Source organism: Chrysemys picta, chromosome 5 (genome assembly GCF_011386835.1).
Source record: "Chrysemys picta bellii isolate R12L10 chromosome 5, ASM1138683v2, whole genome shotgun sequence".
Lineage (NCBI taxonomy): Eukaryota > Metazoa > Chordata > Testudines > Emydidae > Chrysemys > Chrysemys picta.
The window spans coordinates 140956007-140976997 of NC_088795.1; the positions used below are offsets into that span (position 1 = coordinate 140956007).

Sequence of the window (20991 nt, forward strand, 5' to 3'; positions counted from 1 at the left end):
ATGCTGGCAGACCAGACGCCAGCTCATGCCAAGGCCCCTAAGCCTCACTATGTGTTGGTATTGTTAAAAGAGGTATTAGATTTATTAAAAAAATGTGTTTAGACTTTATGAAATGCTGGTAGGCTGCTGCATGTATTAATCTGACTTATAACAGCTGTACCTCGTGTTGTAAGGCAATCTATAAGTGTTTGCTCTGTAACTATAAATGAGTTTGCTCTAAAACTGTTACCCCCGCCCCCCGCCCACTCAGTAGAGAGGCATTACCAAGGGTAAAATACTGGTTTACCACAAGAGGCGTCATCTCCTGCCCAACAAAAGAAGGCCCATGGACACCAGACAAGCCATTGTGGAACATCAGGAGACAAAAGACTTTGCTGATTGCTCTCCCCACACCCATGAGGAAGAGATGTGCACAAGGCCTCGTCCCATCACTTTGAACTCTGGGAGAAGGGAATAAAAATCCATGACAAGAAGGAACTGTAGCTCTATGCTGCTTGAACTCTGAGGGGTGAAGATGTCTAAGCATAAGCGAGGGATCCCCAACTGTTTGGCCTGGGAGAGCCCTAAAGGACACATGGAGCTTGAATATTACAGCTGCTTCTATTACCTTTTGGAATCTAAGATTGTCACACGTCTGTGTGTGTATATGTTGATCTGCTTTAGCCTTGTAAATAACTCTCATTTCTTTTTTCTTAGTTAATAAATCTTTAATTAGTTATAGGATTGGCTACAAGCACTGTCTTTGGCATAGGACCTGAGGTGCAGTTGATCCGGGGTAAGTGACTTGTCCTTTTGGACTGGGAGTAATCTGAATATCGTTGTGATTTTTGGTGTAAGGGACCATCTATCACAAAGGTAAGCTTGCCTGGGTGGCAAGATAGACCTGAGTGCCCAAGAAGACTGTCTGTGACTCCATGTTAAGGCTGTCATAGTCCTTGAGGAGTTCAGACTTGATACTTGGTTGGTGAAATGTGGACATAGAACTCACAGCCAGCTTGGGGTCTGTGCCCTGCTTCTTCACAGTCTGCCCTGAGGTGGGGACTCGCGCTCGCGAGCCACTCGAGGCAGCTGGACAAGCGCCACAACATGTGAACTGCCGAGTGATCTGTGCTTAGGACATCCAAATTCAATTTCGGTCTCTTTAGCCCTTTTCTCTAACAGGTTGTCTAGTTAAAAGGTACAGAGCTCAAATTTCAGATGGGGGGCTTCTTAGAAGGACACTCAGATCCCCCAAGATGCTCAGCTCAGCAGCTGAATGGGTTCTGCTGGATCTAGTCTTGTCAGGGCAGCTCAGTTAGAAAAGAACGGGCTCGAAAGCGGCAGCCGTCTTTATCTGCAGTCCTCAGGAAGAGTGTGAAATTAATTATGTTTGGCCTTTGAAAGAGGAGGGATGGATGATCTTTACAAACCACTGTCAACAAAACCCCGTTCCACTGGCCAATGACAAGTCCACTCTAGGACCACACTATGAAGCTTGTCAGTGTTAAGATTCCTGACCGCACTTCCCAGCAACCACCGAGGCAAGTGGAGCAAGCTAGTATGCGTAAGCAAGCGGTGCTCAGGATCTGAATGTTTGCGTGCCTGAAAGATACACAGGTGGGGCAAGTACTGCAAGGAGCGTCGGCGGGGTGCGAGACCGGGCGGTCATGCAGTGTATTGTGGTCCAACCTGAAAGAGATGCATGTTTAGAACAATAGAACAAAAGCATGAGAGTCCATTTGCAAGGCGGTAGTGCCTGGAGGCGGAGATTGGGACTCCGCTGTACTGTACCAACACGTCATAAGACACAGACCTTGCCCCAAAGACCTTGCAATTAAACAGGCAAAGGAAGGACTATTATCCCCATTTTATGGATGGGAAATTGAGGCACAGAGACACCAGCACACTCAGTGCTAGAGCCCAGCACTCCAAAGTCCCATGCTAGAGCCTTACCCACACCCCCATCCTCCCTTTCAGAGATGTCGCTTATTCACAGTAACTTCACCAAACTCCCACAAATGTAAGTCCCAACTAAATCCCCTGGATGAAACTCTGGCCTCAATGGCACAATTCCCATGGACTTCGCAAGGGCCTGGATTCCACCCCACTGCGGACACCATCAGCAGCCCGTGGCAGGGATACCCATGGAGTCCCACATGGCAGCCTACAGCTTCCCTCGAGTCTGTAACTGTCGGGGAAGGGAAAGGAAAGGCTGGTCCTGGGGCCTGATCCTGGCCCATTGAAGCCCATGAGAGCTTTGACATTGCCTTCACAGGGTCAGGGCCTGGGCTGGCAGCCTCCATACTGGACATTGTCCCCACACACCCACAGAGGAGCGATTGAGAAGTGACCACAACATCAATCTCGACTCACGATCTTCTGCCGTAGCAACCAACCCTTGTCCTCTCATGACCCCTCCTTTTACCCTTTGTATGATGTCACCCTTTTTGGTGTCATAGCCAATAAATGGCCAAGTCCAGGAGCACCAGCATCTCCCAGCACCTATCATGGGGCTGTGGGGGCTTAGCACCTTTCTGGATTGTATCCACAGCCTCTGATCTGCGTCCACCGTCAGAGCCAAAGCTCTCACTGAATTCCATGGGAGCTGATGGTTAGATTGTAAGCATTTGGGGGCAGGGCTCTGCCATGTTCCTGGGAGCGGGGGTGCTGCAGACAGCCCTAGCTGGCCTCCCTCTCTTTGCGTTCCCGAGTACTTTGCAGCCCCATTATTGAGGCCGTCTGCCCTTCCCCCACACAGAAACAGTCACGGTTTGGTATAACAGGCACATGCTAGCCTCTGGGGAAAATACTGAAACAAACCAGAACGAAATGCACAGACAATGACCGTTGTAACACACTTGTGCAGCATGTCTGGCATCCCCGCCTCGAGTGACTGGTCTACCTGGAGGATAACCGCCTACTACTGCTGCCTGCTAGTGGAGTTACTCCTTTAGCTCAAGTGGGAGGTGCCTGTGCTGAAGATCCCAGATCCAACCCTTCCTAGTGCCCCAATGAGGTGGGTTGTCATGGCTGTTTCTTACAGGACGGCTGGTTTTCAGGCAGTCTCTCTCTATGCTGGCTTGTTCTCTGCTTCACTCAGGAGAGCCAGTCGCCTGCTTTTCTGAAGGTGCACCGATCTTGCTCTTAACTGGACGACAGCTACATTCTCCTCGGCGCATGGGCTGGGCACAGCTTTGCAAATCTCACTGTCACCTTAGAAAATAAGAAAGCCACATAGACATTGTGTGACAAGCCCGTGTTTCACAGAATGCTGCTCTTCTGACCGGGGGGCTGGAACAGTGTGTATAGTGGGGTGCTGAGAGCCACTGAACCAAACTGGAAACCCTCTATTTAATGGAATCCACTTCAAGCCCGGGGGTGCTGCAGCACCCCCCTGTAGTCCTCGTTCCAGCACTTATGTGTTCTGAGATTCCACAGCTGTCAAACCTGCCCCCCAACAGTGGCTAAAATCAGCAGCCCCTCAAATATCTTGGCCTGATTCGTTCTGCTGAATCATCCCTGTTATGACAGACCGGCCACAGAAATAGGACTTGATTCATCCCTCATCTGAAACTTACAGTGTTAAGCAAACCTAACAAATAATGAACCGAGGAGAATATTTTGCATCAGTAGATCTCCATGCACTATAGAAAGGTTGGTCAGTATCATCCCATTTTACAGATGGCCAAAGAGAGGCAAAGTGACATGCCCAGGGCTGCCCAGCATGTCAGTGGCAGAGCTGCAAATAGAACCCAGGGGTCCCGGGTCCCAGAGCCTGGGCTCCAGTAATTAAACAGCCCCTTAGCCTGAGCCGGCTGACATGGGCTGGCTGTGGGTGTTTCATTGCTGGGTAGACATCCTCATAGAGACCTACAACATGGCTTCTGTCAACTACGTCTCAAATAGCAAGGTGTGGCCTGCCCTAACCCCGGCTCCCAGCATGCAGTGCTCCACTCAGCAGAAGGCTTCTCTGGCCGAGGAGGAGCATGCTGGGATCTGGCATTGTAGCAGGATGGCTTCCTGACTTGGATCTGAGACACCCGAGGAGGAGTCACTGCACCTTGATTCTGCACCTCTTTTCTGAGCTCAGCCCGCAGCGGCGAGGGCTGGGCGGGAGTGGAGGAGTCCACCATCCTGCGCCGTCTCTGCAGGATGGACTGCAGCTGGTTGTCGTTGATCTTTTGGCTGTGTTTACGCCAGCTCTGTTTTCTGACCGGACTTTTCATCGTGCCCTGACAAGAGAAACTGGCGCATGTTAGCGGATGGCTCAGCCACCGAGAAGCACAGTTCCCACCCACCCAGTGGCTGCGTGCGCAGGCCTCTCAGCTCACATTCAGAGATGCCCTTGGGCTGAGCCTCCAGTTGCCTAAAGGGGCTGAACTTCCCAACCGGACTGATGTAACACTCTGCGTGGATCAGCAGTGAGGTTTGAATCTAGGGCTAGAGCTTGGCAAGGAACCAGCTTTGCGGTTTGGTGGCAGTAAAAAAAAAAAAAAATTGGTCTGGATGGAACCAAATCTGACATTTTGCAAAATTTTCAGCAAATCAGAAACATCTGTTTCAGGTTTGTAGCACAGCAGGGACTTGATCCTGCATGACCTATTGCCCAGGTGAGTTTTCATCTCTGTGTGCGTGTAGGGGCTGCATGGCCTTCTCCTCCTTCTCTGACTGTTTTGGGCATGGCTGACACTATTGATGGCAAATTTGCGAATAGTTTCCGGTCACCCCCAAAGCTACATTTTTCTTCCAATTAACTATTTGTCCAAAAATTAATGTCCCCTGCTCAGACCTCAACCCCTTGAGGTGATGGAGAAGCTCCACTCGGGGGGGTGGGGGGGGGGGCGGCGCATATCTACACTACAATCTTAAGTCGACCAAGGTCAATTTACTGCCTACTTGCTGTGGTGGCTGATGTCCACACGATCCTCCTGCTGGTGGTGCGTGTCCTCACCAGGAGCACGTCCACCCACGGAGGAGGGGCAGTGTGGGGGGCTGAGCGCCAGGGCTCTCCGCTCCATGCAGATCCCCTCTAGGACCCCAGCTGCCGCCTGGGGCTTCTCGTCTCTGGTGGGGAAATCTGCCCCCGGAGTCCGGTCAGCTGCTGTGTTCACAATGGGGAGCTGGGACCCCGGGGGTCAGCAAGGTTCCCAGCGGGGAGCGGAGAGCCCGGGTGGCAGCCTGGCTTGCAGTGGAGACCCGGCAGCAGCCCGGCTGGGGAGCCGGGAGCTTTCTTTCTGATCAATTTTGGAGCCATGAAGTTGACAAGACAGCTAATAGTGATATAAGTAATGCAGCGTCTACACAGACACTGCGTCACCCTAACTACACCGACATAAGCCCTACACCACTCCTCGAGGTGGAGTTCTATGTTGGTGGAGTAGGGCACTTACATCGGCGGGAGCAGGGCTGTAGCGTAGACACTGACATAGTTAGGTTGACATAAGCTGCCTTATGTCGACCTAACTCTGTAGCGTAGCCCAACGTAGCAATAGCAGGCTATTATCCAGCTGCAAGAGAGGTAAGCAACACACATGGTAACTGTGATGAACTTTCAAGCCAGAAAACCCCCCCCCCACACACAACTCTCAGCACGTCTAGCGAGACAGGTTCACAGACTGTTGTAGCGGTGCCCAGGTCAAGGTCAAAGCTCAGTGAGTGGCACCACAGACTCTGCCGTCTGATTCTGGGGATTTTCCAAACCCAGGAAAATGAAGTGATGGCAAAATTGTCTAGCTGGCTTTCTGTCCCCCTCCCAACATGCGAACAGGGCAGGGACCATGCAGGGAACAGCTGGAGGTTTCAGGCCCTCCCACCGTTTACTATCCATTCATACATCGTACAGGGGAACGTCGAACCTTTCAAAGCGGAGAGCCGCTTTTATTTTTAATTTAAAAAAATGTTTTTAAAGGGGAGGGGGGAATTGAAACTCACATCAAGAGTTTCCAAGGGAAAAAAAAAAAAAAAAAGTTCATTTACAACAAAAAAAGCCTCCCCAGTTTGCAGAGTGTTGAAACTTTCACACGCTTAGAGCACAGCTTCAAGGCCCTGCGGTGAGCAGCCGGGGTAGGAGGGTCAAGGCATGTGAGTGAAGTTAAAGATCAGGCTGTCTGCACGGAGCGAGTGCATTATAAGGGGCGAGGAAGGGGGGTGAAGGAGGAGGTGCTTAAGCGTGATGCACATCCTGCTACTCAGCAATGGAACGGCCAGGGCTGGCTCCAGGCACCAGCCCAGCAAGCAGGTGCTTGGGGCGGCCAAGGGGAAGGGGCGGCACGTCGGGCTGTTCGGTGGCGGGTACCTCTCGGAGGGAAGCACCTGCCGCCGAATTCCCGCCGAAGAAGAAAGCGGCACGGTGGAGCTGCCGTCAGAGTGCCGCCGATCACAACTGTGATCGTGGCTTTTTAAAAATTTTTTCCGCCGCTTGGGGCGGCAAAACCCCTGGAGCCGGTCCTGGGAACGGCTCTGTCCTGGAGTAGCTCGATGAAGGCACATTCCTGCAGGACGGGGGGCTGCCCTGCATGCCCCGCCGTGCTCAGCTCTCTGCACCTGTCCTGTCCTGGGTGCGAAGGTAAAGGGTTCTCCCAGGCACCGGTGCCTTTCTGCACAGCAAGCTGAGGTCTAAAGCCGCTTACCAGGATCCCTTGCAGCTCCAGCACGGTGCTCTTGCGTTTGCTGGCTGCTGTTGAGCGATCCTGAGAGGGAAGATCTCTTGAGAGAGGATTCCGCTGTCCCTCCCCCAGCACAGACACCCCCCGCGCGCATATCCCAATGGCCTGGGGTCCTTCGCCTCACTCCTGAGGCTGCCAAACAAGCCGGCCAGCTAGGACTGGCATTCGGTGACGTGGACGCCCCTCCCCTGGGAAACCACCCCCTCCCGTCACACGGGCAGTTATCAGCTGGTAAAGAGCCTGGGCATCTATCTGCCCCGCGCCGGGCTCCACAGCCCGTTCCCCAATCCTGGGCCGGCTGGATCTGGGGCCCTACAGATGAAAGGCCCTGTCCTATCCTTCTGTTTCCCTCCTGGAGCCAGCCGACGGTCCCTCGAACCCATGTCTGGATTGGAACCACGGCGAAAGGCCCAACACCCCCACTCCTTGACTCCCCTGCCTGAGCCATCCCCGTGACACTGGCTATTACAAGCGCCATTGATATCAGGGGGCTGCACTCCCTGGTGGATGCCAGGGACCAGAGCCTCCCTTCCTACACGCCGGTGCCACTGTTTACCTGGGACAACGCAGCCTTGTCCTTCTTTGCTGGTCTCAGGGCAACCCCGCTCTTGATCCTGGCCATCATTTCCTCCACTGCTCGAGCTTTGACGTCATCGGTAGCAGGTTCGCCTGCAGGCGTAGGAAGAATGAAGCTTAGTATTATTCGTATTTCCACAGTACTTGGGAGTCCCAGTCATGACCCAGGCCCCCAGTGCGCTAGGCGCTGTACAAACACAGAACAAAAAGATAGATTGTTAGCTCTTTGGGGCAGGGACTAAGTATAAGACAAGAGACAACAGATGGAGACAGCCGTGGGGAGCACAAGGAAACCATGAGACAGCACTGGTCAGTACGAGAGGCAGTGGTCTCTGTGCTCCAGTGGCCTGGCCATTGGCCAGTGTTTTGTAGGCAGCATGGCAAAGGAGAGTTCTGACGGTGGATGATGAGGTGACTTCATGGAGGTCTATGGGGAGTGCATCCCAAGAGTATGAAGAGTGAAGGATCAAGGAAAATAAAACGGAGTCCGTGTTTAATTCTCCCTCTATGTCCAACAGCAGTGGAGGTGGTTCAGAGCCCCACTAGGAGATCTGCGATGCTGCTGAGAGGCACAGACTGGCCACATGACATCGCAGGAACACAGGAACCAAAGGGACATTGGATGAAAGTGGGTGGTGGCACAGCCAGAAATAGCAAAGGAAATATTTGTTCACACAGTGTGTAATTAACCTGTGGAACTCACTGCCACATGATACCATTGAGGTCAAGAACTTAGTAAAATTCAGAGAGGGGGTTGGACGGTTCTATGGATAACAAAGTTTGGAAGGGATATTAAACATTGTATTTCAGGACTTTAGCCGATCTCAGTCAGAGGCCAGGATGAGACCTAGTGTATGTGGGAGGAAGGCAGGCAGATTATCCCACATCTGTACTGTGGGCTTTTTACACCCTCCTCTGAAGCATTTGGTGCTGGTGCCTGCCAGAGACAGGCTCCTGACCGAGATGGGCCATAGAGCTGATCCACTCTGGCAGTTCCAATGTAACGCTTTGTCCTTCTAGCATGTCTCTCATCTGAGGATCTCCAAGCACATCACACACCAGCCTCACAACCCTCCCTTGGAATGACGCAGGCATCGCCAGCCCTCTTTTACCTGGGGGAAGCCGAGAGTGGGAGGGACTTGTCCCAGGACACACAGCGAGCCAATGGCAGATCTCCTGGATCTGTGCTTTAAGCACAAGCCCGGCTGTTCTCCTGTATAGCTGCGTATTCCAGTAGCCTCCTCTGCACTTGAGCAGGGGAACTTGAAGACTCCCTTCCACACTGGCTTAGTCCCCCCATGGATCTGTATCTCTCTCTGGTACTTATCTGATTTAGTTGGGGTTGGTCCTGCTTTGAGCAGGGGGTTGGACTAGATGACCTCCTGAGGTCCCTTCCAACCCTGAGATTCTATCTATGATCTGCCCCCCCCCCCAAGTATCTGAGCATCTCACAATCTTAACGTACTTATTCTCACAACCCATATTACACGTAGGGAAACTGAGGCACAAAGAGACTGAGGCCCAATGGTTAAAATCAACGAGAGTGAGGTGCCTAACTACCTTGGAGGATCTGGGCCTCAGTGTCTTGGCCAAGGTCACACAGGGCGTGAAACCTGAGTCTCAGGTGAGCACCATAGCCACTAGACCACCTTTCCCCCTTGCCCATTCAGCAGCTGTGTCCATCTTGGCCCTGTTCAATACATTCACTCCAGCCCCCAAGCACCACTGAGATGCCGCCAAGCCAGTAACGTGCTGTATCCCTCCAGCAGCCGGCGGCTTTCAGCCTGGAGTCCAATAGCCCTCCAGAGAGGCAGACTGGATTATAAACGGCCTCGACCCCATCACCTCCCGCTCCATGCAGAGAGGTCAGCGCCCAGAGGGACGAGACCGCTCGAGAGCGCCGTGCCCCCACACCAGCGGAGTGCCAGGGGATTCGGCGTTAGTGCCGCGATGGATGCCCCTCGAGTCGGGCTGGCTTACTGGGTTTCTGCTGCCGCATCCCCTTCCTTTGCTTGATCACCAAAAGGGGACTGAAAAGGAGAGAGACGTATGAATGCTTTGCCACAGATAGCACTCCGGGCCCCACCCGGCCCCACTCCGCTCCTCTGCCTCCATCCCAACCCCACCATCCTCTCCCAGAGCTCCACATCCTCAATGCCCCCCTCCCCAACAGCTCCCTGAAGCCCCCTGAGCATCACAGAGGAACCAGGAAGGGATAGTCCAGAAAATCCCTCAAAGGACTGAGTTAGCCCTAGCGTCTCCTATCTGTCCAGGTCATTATCTGGCCCCATCACCGCAGAGAAGAGGGCGTCCCATTAGCACTTCAAAGATGGCAACATTTTGGTTCTCTTTTCCGGCCCCTAGCTCAGGACGGGTTTGACACTTCGGACAGGGTTCAAAGCCTGGGAATTGACAGGAAATTGGCACACGATGCCCCCAGGGCGGGAGCATGTCACAGCCGAGGCCCCAGCGGGTGTTTTCTAGGACACTCAGCCGCAGTCCTTGGTTTCTAAGCGCTGTCAGGCCCTTCCTGCAGCCCAGGAGTGGAGGTGCTGGAGGTCTCCATGGAGCGTGGAGGCCAATGGAGGGTGCTTTGGAGTAACCCATCGCTGCAGGAGAAGGCAAGGGAGCACTTCCGCATCCCTGCATCTTCCAGCCGATGGACAGGCCATGGCTCGCTGGAGGGGAGTCCCAGGCCCCCACAATTATAGCTCCCAGACTGACTCCAACGTGACCAACCCCCTGCCAGAGCCCAGCGCCCTGATACACCCACCCACCAGAACCCCAAACACCCTACCCGACCTATGCCAGGCTTTCCAAATGCCCCAGTCCTTGGCCAGAACCCCGCATCCTCAGCACATCCCTGGTGCCCCCTGCCAGAGCCCCAGACTCCCCCTACCTGTGCAGACCTCCACACCACCAAAGTCCATGGCCCAAGTGCTCCCTGCCACAGCCCTATATGCCTATCCCCAGACTCTCCCTACCTATCCAGACCCCCACACCACCTATATTCCCCATATTCCCCACTAAAGTCCACGTCCCTGGTGCCCCCTTCACAACTGCCCCTTGGCAAGACCCCCACATCCTCCGATGCCCCTGAGAGAGCCCTCCATCCCCACCATCCTCTCCCAGACCTCCACACCCTCAATGCCCCCCCAGCTCCCTGGAGTGCCCACAATGCTCCCCTTGACCCAGATCTCTGCACCCATCCCCAGATGGTCGATGCCCCTGCTAGAACTCCATATACGCTTTGTCCCCCCACCCAGTAACTCCATGTCTTCCCTGTCGGCAGGCACAGAATCGTGCAGGGTGAGGAGCGTGAACATATAGGGAAGCCGTGTGGGACCCGAGGCTGGGAGAGCAGTAGACAGGGCAGGGGGCAGATGTAAATTGCATTTAGTGCTGGTTACAGCCCCAGGGGAAGACACCATGGACTTTGGTGGGGAGTGTGGGGTGTATAGGTGGTGTGGAGGTCTGGACAGGTAGGGGGAGTCTGGGGCTCTGGCAGGGGGCACCAGGGATGTGCTGAAGATGAGGGGTTCTGGCCAGGGATCTGTAGCAGGGCAGGCTCCCCCACTACTCCTTGCCTGTGTACGAGGGGGCTGGGGTCCCTGATCAACCAACAGGGAGACCCATCTCTGTGGTCCGCTCTACCCTTGGACTACCCACTTAGAGAGGAACTGAGCTGAGATCCAGCAAACTTGTTTCACACAAGCTACCTAACATCAGAACATCTGGTGGCTGCTGACCTGACGGAGCCGGGCAGCATGAAGGTAAAAGGCTGTTTGATTCGTTACCCCTCCCCGCCCCCCGGGCTCCCCACGGCATTCACAGCAAGGTTTCTCAACCCGTGGCTCATGACCCAAAATTGGGTTGCCAGAATGTGTCAAAGGAGGGGGAGGGGGAGAGATCCAGGGTGGGTCCTTCCTGGGGGCCCTGGGAGTGTGTGGCAGAGCCTGCCCTGTCTTCACCCTGCAGTGGCAGCCCCTGTGGCTCCAATGGGCTGGCTGGGCTCCGCTGCCCGCTCCGGGCGTTGCCACCCAGCGCACGAGGTCCCAGCACGGCTCAGGTTTGGCCCAGCCGCCCCTCCGTCATGGTGATGCAGGCTGGCCAGGCCAAACCGGAGTGAGTGGCGCCGCGGCCCCATGCAATTGCCGGGTTGCAATGCCACTCTGGCTGGTCCTCGGCAGGGGGACAAGGCCTGGAGTGGGGAGTCACGCCCAGCGAGCCCTGCAGGACAGGAGCTGCGGCTAGGGGATGCCCGGGGGACTGATTTAGCACTTTACATTAACACGTACGCTGTCTATCATGGGTAAGACGTAGTTACTATCCCAGACGGCTTTTGCACTAACGCTATTGGCTGGCTCCTGAAAAGCCATCCGGGGTTACCGATGGGTCCTGAGTCCGGAAAGGCTGAGAACCGCTGGTTTGAGAAAACATTGGCACAAGCATACGCAATGCACGGACTAGGAGTGTGCCATGTCCCCCCCTAGGGGCTGGGCTCGGACTGACAGCCAGCTGCTGATGCGCCGCTAGAGGAGCGACTCCCTTGGGGCCAGCGGTCTCTGTAGGGGAAGGTCTGGGTGTGGGTGGCACTTACTCCACGGGGGCGGAAGATGCTGGCAGTGGCAGAGGAGGTGGGGGTGGTGGGGGAGGAGCCACTTCTGGCGAATCAGGTTCAGAAGGCGGGGCTTCAGCCCTCTCCAATTTCTCTTCTAGTACCGTCACTGAAAGGGAATGCAGTTAGGAATACGGTCAGAGCTCGGGGGGGCCGCAGAGACTGGGCTAGACGGCCCATCGGTCTGCCCCAGCAGGGCCGTTCTTATGTCTCCCGCCCTCCCCCCCCCACCCCCCGAGATGCTGGCCTGTGGAGAACTGGCCTTGGACAGCTGCTGGTCACACCATGCTGGCTCCTCCGTTCTCTCCCCAGCTGCGAATTTGCATTAAAAAAACACACCACAGCTGTTCGGGGCCGAGAGTGAGGGCTGGACGGAGGTGACGCGATTGGACATGAGAGGGGAGGCAGGGGGGCCGTGGAATGGCGGGGGAGCAGGGATGGGGGCTGTGGGAACGGGAGGGGAGGCAGGATCCGGTGATGGGAGGGGAGGGGAGGCTCTGGGGGTTGAGCTAGGAAAGAGATCGGCCCAAGTCACCGCCCCCATTGGGATCCGCATGCCCCCGAAGCTCGGAGAGGTTTGAAATCCAGCTCCAGTGCGGGGGTCTCGTCTGCACGAGGGGCTGAAGCCCCAGCTCTGGGGCTCTGCACAGCCTTAGACGTGGGGGCTGGGGGGAGGTCTGATCTGAACCGTACCGCTGGCGTCCAGCAGCTGTAACACCAGGCCCACTCCCGAGAGGGTGGAGAGCCCCTCGGCACGGATGGCTCTCATCCAGCCAGCCCCCTCGCCAGGAGTGTCCGTCAGACCCAGCTGGGCCTGCCTCGCACCTGGGCCCCCCTTGGGGGTCCGGAGCAGGGAGGGAGGGGGGCTGGGTGCTAATCGCCAGGTGGAGGGGCCAGCGCAGGAGCAGCGAGGCGAGCACCTACCTTTCCCCTCCAACTCCACGTTCCTCTCCTCCGCCTGGTGCAGCTGCTCCCCCAGCTGCAGCGTCTCTGCTTCGGCTGTAGCCAGGGCCGCTCGCACGGCGCCCAGCTGCTCCTGGGTCCCCTCTAGCTGCTCTTGCAGACCCTTCACCTGGGGGCAGAAGAGAAGAGGCGTGCAGGGGGCCTCGGCCCAGTCCAGGAGTGCCCCAGTCATCCACCCGAGAGACACACCGTGCTCCCCGGCCAGGGAGCCACGCCAGCACCAGGGCACGCGCCTCCGGCCGCCGCCTGGCTGCTTGGAGAGAGGTCACTCAGGCCACCCGTGGGGCTGCCTGGAACATACAATATTACGTGTTCCATCTGTCTGTGTGGTTTGCTCTAGCACCACACGGGGAGGGGGGGGGGCAGCCAAGCAGGGGTGACGTGGGCATATACAGGAGTGGGGCCCTTAGCCCGGATCGCCCCATTGAGCAGGACATATGGGACCACTCCAGCGTCAGTCGCTCGGCAGTTTTCCCTGTGACCAGGCTGAGCTCAAGAGTGCGGCTTGGCCCAGGGAAGATCCGAGTGGGAAAGACTGGAGCAAAGAACTTCGCGGGGCGTGGGGGATAAACAGCCAGTCTCCGGACGCCGCGGCAGAGGGGGAGGCAGGGGCTGCTGGGGAGCAGGCTGAACCCCAATGCTCACAGCTGAGGGTGTCTGGGATAAGCTAGGCCTCCCTGGGGGTGTCTATGTTGCACACTAAGCCGGGCTCGGACTCAGGTTTGAGCCCAAGCCCCACTTCTGTCCACACACACCTCAGTCTGGTTTGGGTCAGCGAGCACCCGGGATCCTGGTCCTAGGGCCTTGCTGGGGGGGTGGGTCAGAGCCCAAGTCCTGCTGTGAGTCCAAGTCAGAGCCCAAGTCCAAGCCCTGTCATTTTGCAGTGTGGACGCAGCTCGAGCCGCAGAGCTGAGTCAGGAGGCCTGTGCAGTGCAGATGCGTTAGCATGGCTGTGAGGCCTGGCTCCAGCCACTGTATACCCAGGTTTACAATGCAGGGGGGACGCTCGGCAATGCCGAGCCACCAGCCCGGATCCCCCAGAACTGGATTCACAGTGCAGTGCAGACACACACACCCCGTGACAGAGACGTGGGCTGACCCTTCTGCTGGGCCGTGTCCTTACTGCTGCCATTCAGCCCCACTTCGGGGGAAGAGGATGCTGGGTCTCCATAGTCCCTGCTGGTGGCAGCTCCGAAGGGCAGATTCCCCGGGCCGGAGCCCATGGGGCCTGCTGGGCAGTCACGGGGGCACACAGGGCCGGAGCCCATGGGGCCTGCTGGGCAGTCACGGGGGCACACAGGGCCGGAGCCCATGGGGCCTGCTGGGCAGTCACGGGGGCACACAGGGCCGGAGCCCATGGGGCCTGCTGGGCAGTCACGGGGGCACACAGGGCCGGAGCCCATGGGGCCTGCTGGGCAGTCACGGGGGCACACAGGGCCGGAGCCCATGGGGCCTGCTGGGCAGTCACGGGGGCACACAGGGCCGGAGCCCATGGGGCCTGCTGGGCAGTCACGGGGGCACACAGGGCCGGAGCCCATGGGGCCTGCTGGGCAGTCACGGGGGCACACAGGGCCGGAGCCCATGGGGCCTGCTGGGCAGTCACGGGGGCACACAGGGCCGGAGCCCAAGGGGCCTGCTGGGCAGTCACGGGGGCACACAGGGCCGGAGCCCATGGGGCCTGCTGGGCAGTCACGGGGGCACACAGGGCCGGAGCCCATGGGGCCTGCTGGGCAGTCACGGGGGCACACAGGGCCGGAGCCCTGGGACCTGCTGGGCAGTCACGGGGGCACACAGGGCCGGAGCCCATGGGGCCTGCTGGGCAGTCACGGGGGCACACAGGGCCGGAGCCCATGGGGCCTGCTGGGCAGTCACGGGGGCACACAGGGCCGGAGCCCATGGGGCCTGCTGGGCAGTCACGGGGGCACACAGGGCCGGAGCTCTGGGACCTGCTGGGCAGTCACGGGGGCACACAGGGCCGGAGCCCATGGGGCCTGCTGGGCAGTCACGGGGGCACACAGGGCCGGAGCCCTGGGACCTGCTGGGCAGTCACGGGGGCACACAGGGCCGGAGCCCTGGGACCCGGGCTCAGAGTGGGAGACGGGTAGGACTCCACCCTGGGGCAGGTGGCAGCCCGGGGCCCGACCCTGGGGGGTGGGGGGAGCACTCAGATAGACGGGTTTGAGGTGCAGCGAGGCCTGATCCCTAACACAATTCCCCCACCCTCCGGAGCCACAGGGCTCCAGAAGGGAAGAGGGAGGGGCTGACAACCAGCCCTACTCCTCGGTGCCGGGACCTCCCAGGCTGCAGCGGGATACTCCTGGTGGCTCAGGCCTTTCGGAGAGCAGCTGGGGTCTCCAGGGAGGGAGCAGCGCATGGACAGATCCCCCCACCCCACCCCACCCCCACTATGGAGCAGCAAGCACCTGGGTCTCACGGGCCCATACAAAGGTCCCTGCTGCTCTATAGGGAGGGGCGATGGCGGCACCCCCTGGAGAGCCCCACAGCTCAGTAAGCAGATACGGGGGGACAGGGGGTTGACGATCCAGGCGAATGCCGGGGTTAGCACAGGCCGTCCCTGGTTACCGAGACAGTCCCTAACCTTTTCCTGGTGCTCCCGCTTGGCTTCCTCCAGCGCCCCAGTCAGGCTAGCCACCTCGTCCAGGGCCTGGAGCAGCTGGGCGTTGGGGCCCACGTTCTGGAGCAGGATCATGCTCTGCCTATTGGCTTCCTTCTGCTTCACCAGCATCTGCGCCCAAGAGATCGGGAGGGTTCAGTCGAGGGCTCGTGGGTACCGCATCCAGCCGCCCTTCGACGCCGCAAAGCCGCTGTTCCCACGGCCCCTCCCAGCTCTGCCCCCCAGGGGCGTCCGGCGTCACAGCACGTGACGCGACGCTCTGCACCTTTTGGAAGGGAGCAGTCACCAGGCGCCGTTCCCGGCTCTGCCACTGACCAGCTGGGTGACCCTGGCCAAGTCTCTTCTCCTCTCCGGGGCTCGCTCCGCCTCAGTAAAATGCTTCCATTGGGAAGCGCTTGGAGAGGAATGTGCTGGGCCCCGCGGCCTGTTCCAGGCAATAGGAGGTTTCCGCTAACTTCAGTGCGCACGGGCCAGGCCCTTGGAGAGGCAGGAATTTGTATTTTTACTCCTGTTAGCCCCAGCAGGCCAGCCCGGCTGTGGGGCAGGGAGCCGGGGCCTGTCTCCGTCAGCCCCGCTGGGTCAGCTTGGCTCTGGGGCAGGGAGCTGGGGCCTGTCTCCATCAGCCCCGCCGGGCCAGCTTGGCTCCAGATGAGGAAACTGGGGCCTGGCTCCGTCAGCCCCGCCGGGCCAGCCTGGCTCTGGGGCAGGGAGCTGGGGCCTGTCTCCATCAGCCCCGCCGGGCCAGCTTGGCTCCAGGTGAGGAAACTGGGGCCTGGCTCCGTCAGCCCCGCCGGGCCAGCTTGGCTCCAGGTGAGGGAGCCGGGGCCTTGTCCCTCTTGTGCATCGTGAACGGGGTTGTTTTCTGCTGTCCAATTTAGGGCCAATCACTTGCCCCGGGGGAAACGCACTAAGGGCAACTGGGCTGGTGCAGGTGTCACTGAGGCCCGAATGTGGTGCCAGTCCAAGGCTGGTGTAATGTGTGCATAGTCATTAACCCTTTCACCCCTGGACTTTCCCGAGGCCGGTTGGGCTGTGGGGGGTCAGTGACATGGGGCTGGGGTGCAGGAGAGGGGCACCCAATACCCACGAGGTGTCCAGGGCAGGCAGTGTGGGAGCTGCAGCTGCCAGCAGGAGAAGCAGGCCAGGCTGGTGTCCAGGGTGCAGGGAGGGGAAGGTGTTTAAGGAGAGCGGCAGGGTCGCTGTGGCTGGGGGGTGGGACAGGCCCGGAGCGGAGCAGAGATGTCAGCATCGCCCCTGTCCTGCTCAGACTTTCTGCCCCTGCCCGCTAGGAACCACGGCTGCTAGCGGAGGAGAGAGGAAGGCTGAGCTGAGGAGAGTTACCCCAGGGCCAAGCAGCTCTTCTCATGCACAGACCATCCACTGTCCCCTGGCCTCCTGGGCCCTGGCACTCCCCAGGGACCCTACTGACTCCTAGCATCGGGCCCAGCGTTTGCACCCGCAGCCTCGGCAGGTGCATTCCCCAGGGCTCTGCCCGGTCTGCAAATGTCCCAGGTGACGGGGCTCCCGCCCCTTCCCTTGGGAGATGATTGCACAGACCGAGCCATCAGGGACTGCGTGCTTGTGCGTTTCAGCCCCGGGCTCAAGGTTACTCCCCTCGTGCCGACGGTCCCGGGCGCTGGGATTCCGGCAGGGGCCTTTTGCACAGCGCTGGCCAAAGCCCGCTGAGCACAGCTCCTGGACTCGCCCTCCTGGCCCACTGCTCTGCCCTCCCCCCACCTGCTGCTTGCATCCAGGGACCGTCCATTGCCCTCATCTTCAAGGCTCTGCGTAACATCACGCCTGCTCTCGCTCCCGGCAATAGCCAGGAGAGATCTAGGGCAGGACTGGGGGACACCAGCAGAGCAGGGGGTGGAGCCCAGGGCTGGGATAGCAGGGGGGCTGCAAGACAGGCTTGAGGGGCATCAGCAGAGCTGGGTGTAGGACCCAAGGGGTGTTCTCCTTTCCTCCACACCTTCCTCCCCCGTGTTCTTTTCCTCTCCCTCTCCGGTCCTCGCAGCTGTCCCCGCGCCATCCTGTACCTTGTGTGCAAAGGTCTCCGCGTGCTGCCTCAGGTCCTGCTCCAGTTCCAGCTGCTGCACGGCCTCGCTGTACTCCTGAGCGACCATCTGGGACACTGCCCGGGGGAGAAGAGCCGTCACTCAGCCTCTCCCCACGTGCGTCTCCGGGGCACCAACCAATCGCCGGCTCCGGGAGACACCGGGGACAAATTCAACCCTTGGCTTCGACCGGCGCTGCACCCGCATGGGCTGGGGCAGTGACACGGGTCTGATCCTGCGCTTCTCCCTCGGGACAAATTCCACCAACGTCATTGGGAGGTTTGCCCGAGTAAGAACTGCAGGATCAGTAATACACCAGCAGCTCTTAGACCTGGTCCAACTGCCCGGCCCTCCCTGGATTGATAGTGACCTGCTCCAAGGCTCTACCCCCGAGTAAGCTCCCTCCTCCCCTTTGACCAGTGTCCCTCCCACCCCACCCCAGCCATGGCCAGGCCGATTCCCCTGCGTGGCTGCAATAAACACAATGCGGGTTGAATGTAACAGGGAGCGATAGCACAGACCAGCTCAGCCGATGCCCCTCAGCCCAGAGCTGCAGCCCCCACTGCTGCAGGGCTGCCAGTTCTCATGACTGCGCCCCGATTCTCAGGATATTTGGGGGGAGGTGAAACCCCAGCTCCTGGAGTCAGGGGAGACTCTCAGCTATCAGAGCTAGTGCGGGTATGTCTACCTGAGCTGGAGATTACACCCCCAGCTGCAACGTAGCCATCACTTGAGTCTCTCTGTGCCTGAACAATGGGGTAACAACACTGCCCTACTTCACAGGGGCCGTGGGAAGAAGATAAACACATGGGGAGATGGGACGCTAATGGGGGCCAGGTAAGTCCTATCGGTAGGTTCTTTGATGGGCTCAGACAGGAGTTCTAGCAACGGATTTTCATCAGGTGCTCGATGGGACGTGTGGTTCACAGTCACACAGGTGCTTTGGAGAAGGTATTTGGAGCACAACAGCTAAACATCTAGGTACTCATCAAACTAAACCCACTGATCCCACCCTTCCAAGTTCCAGCCGAGCTCTGGGCATGAGCCAGCCGGCGAATGGGACATGAGAAGCAAGCAGAGGGGACAGGAGGCAGAAAGGAAAAAACCCACATGGGAGCAGGGTCACAGGAAACTCCATCAGCCGGGATGGACCTGGCCCAAGTTGTGCTCAGTGACCTGGGCTTGGAAAATGGGAGCAAATGTTCCTGAAACATTTTGAAAATTCAGAACTGGATTTCCATTCCACAGGTGTCCAAAAGGCCCAGTTCCCAATTCCTAGGCGGGTTTTTTTCCTTGAGAAAACCTCACACTGAAAATATTCACTTTTGAAAATGTTCTGATTCACATATTTTTTGGGGGGAGGGAGGGTTATGTTTTTTCTTGTTTCTCTGATTTCCCCCCCTCCTTTTGCCATGGAAAAAGGGGAGGAAAAAAGGAAAAATGCTAAACTGAAAAACAGAGGAAAGACCAAACAAAAAGGGCTAAAGTTTTCAATCATTAGTTTAACTGGACAACAAAAGGGAAATTAAAAAAAAAAGGTTTGGGAAACTTTTCAGCGCGGCAGGAAGGCCAGTGTTTCACTGAAAACGCGGCACCGGAGCAGTCTGGAGCAGTTCTGTCCACGACTCACCTCTCTTGTACTTCTTCAGGGCCTTGTGACTCCGGTCCATCGCGGCCTGCAGGGACCGCCTCTCTGCTCGCTCCTCTTCCACCTGCAGTGGGACACCCGGTGTGGTTCTTTATTTGCACCAAACTCAGCCCCATTGACTTCAGCAGCCCGTGGGCTTGAGCAGATCCCGGGCTTGATCCAACCCCTGCACCTATGGGGGGGGCAGCGTTCACCCCAGGGGAGGGCAGGTGGCTGTGCATAGAGAGGCCTTTGGATCTGGCAGGCTCCCCCTCCCTCCCTGGCTCAGCCGTCCAGGGAATCGGTGCCCACACAGCAGCGAAGAGCCGTGAGGACAGTCAGGCACCGGGAAGGCCTGTAACTGCACTGGGGGTCTCCAGCGTCCTAAGGCAGGGTGAAGGCTGAGGGTGTAATGGAGCAAGCTCTGTGCTGGGCTCTAAGGGGCAGGAGCTCAGGGATGGTCCGTGTCAAACCCTCTGCCGGTAGTGGGGATACTGAAGCCATCACTCCGCCCCTAGGAGGAAAGTTCTCGCTGCGAAAGGCGTCTGCTGCTGGGTTGTGCTGGCCAAAGCCAGTGGCTTAGTCTGAGCAACTGCCAGCATCAAGGGGCCTTCAGCCAGCTCGACCTGGCCCCTGGGGAATAGCCCTGGCGGAGGGGGATCCCCAGCAGGTGACTCCGCGTCACCCCCAGGGGCACGCTGGGGGCATTCCAGGGGCGAGCCGGAGCTCTGCTGCAGTCTGGCTATTCCCAGATGCAGCAGCAGCCCGTACAGGCCGTGGGTAGCCAAGTGCAATTCAGGGCAGCCCTCGGGCTGCTCTATACTGTGGTGAAGGGGAGTTGCCCCAGGCAGCTCCAGCATCGGGGATGCGCAAAGGAGGAATCTCCCAGCCTCCTGGGGCTCTGAGCCAAGGCCAGGGAGGAATTCAGCCTTTATTGTCTTAGGGGGAAGCTTGGGGTCGGATCCCCCTCTGACATACACCAGTGCAAACCCATTGAGCTCAGGGGAGCTATACCGGCTGACCCAGGGTGAGTGAAAGGGGGGCCAGGCCTGGGCATTCCCCAGAGAGCGATGGGGCCCGCAGCACGCAGCAGCTCAAGCCCGCCACCTCTGCACCAATTACTGATTTGGATTATGGTAGCACCGAGCACCTCACCGTGCAGACACAGAACGAAGAGACAGCCCCTGCCCCCGCAAACTTACAATCCGCGCGTCAGGCTACAGACAACAGGCGGCGACAGACAGGGGAGCACAAGGTAACGAGAGGCGTCAGCGTGGTGAGCGGTGGTCTCAGCCCAGCAGCGGCCGAGCTCAGCGAGCATCGCGGCCGAGCAGAGCGCCAAGGAGGGTCCGGCGTCGGCACCGTACCTGGTCCCCGAGCTCTCTGATCTGGCTCTGCAACTCCTGCACTTGGATGGTGAGCTCCTTCTTCTCCCCCAGCAGCCTGGAAACCTTTTCCTGCAAATCTGAAGCCAGAGGAAGGGAAATAAAACGAGGCGGCTTCTCCCTCCTTGCTTCGTGCGACAGACACTGGGCCTAAGGCAGCCAGGCCTGAGTGGAGGGCGACATCCGCTGTCTACAGGCCTTGCTCTCTGTCTAGGGCAGGGCGTGTGCGTCAGACCGATAGCTCTCCTAGAGTGCTTTTCATCCACCGCTCTCAAAAAGGTGGGTCACTAGCACCCTCCCCGTTTGACAGATGGGAAACTGAGGCACAGAGCAGGGAGGTGACTTGCCCGAGCTCACTGAGCGCCCATGTCGTTGCTTTATCCACTAGAGCATGCTGCCTCCAAAGCAAAGTCGTCCTAGTTGTCTCTGAACTTTGTGAAGGGAGAGGACATGTGGGGCCAGACAGGGCGTAAGAGGGCAGAGCTG

General features: G+C 58.3%; 1 protein-coding gene across 1 annotated transcript in view; it reads right to left on the reverse strand.

Annotated features, from left to right (window-relative positions):
• Positions 1-681: 681 nt before the first annotated feature.
• Positions 682-20991, reverse strand: part of LOC101942622 (shootin-1-like) — a 53727-nt gene continuing 33417 nt past the window's right edge. Inside the window, exons 6-17 of the mRNA XM_065597364.1 lie at positions 20488-20585; positions 19124-19205; positions 17476-17570; positions 15401-15547; positions 12763-12910; positions 11821-11947; positions 9201-9250; positions 7201-7313; positions 6609-6668; positions 4040-4211; positions 3021-3192; positions 682-1668 (exon numbers count right to left, since the gene is read on the reverse strand). Of these exons, the coding sequence (XP_065453436.1) occupies positions 3050-3192; positions 4040-4211; positions 6609-6668; positions 7201-7313; positions 9201-9250; positions 11821-11947; positions 12763-12910; positions 15401-15547; positions 17476-17570; positions 19124-19205; positions 20488-20585 (1235 nt within the window). The 3' untranslated portion in view covers positions 682-1668; positions 3021-3049. The remainder of the gene's footprint in view (positions 1669-3020; positions 3193-4039; positions 4212-6608; positions 6669-7200; positions 7314-9200; positions 9251-11820; positions 11948-12762; positions 12911-15400; positions 15548-17475; positions 17571-19123; positions 19206-20487; positions 20586-20991) is intronic.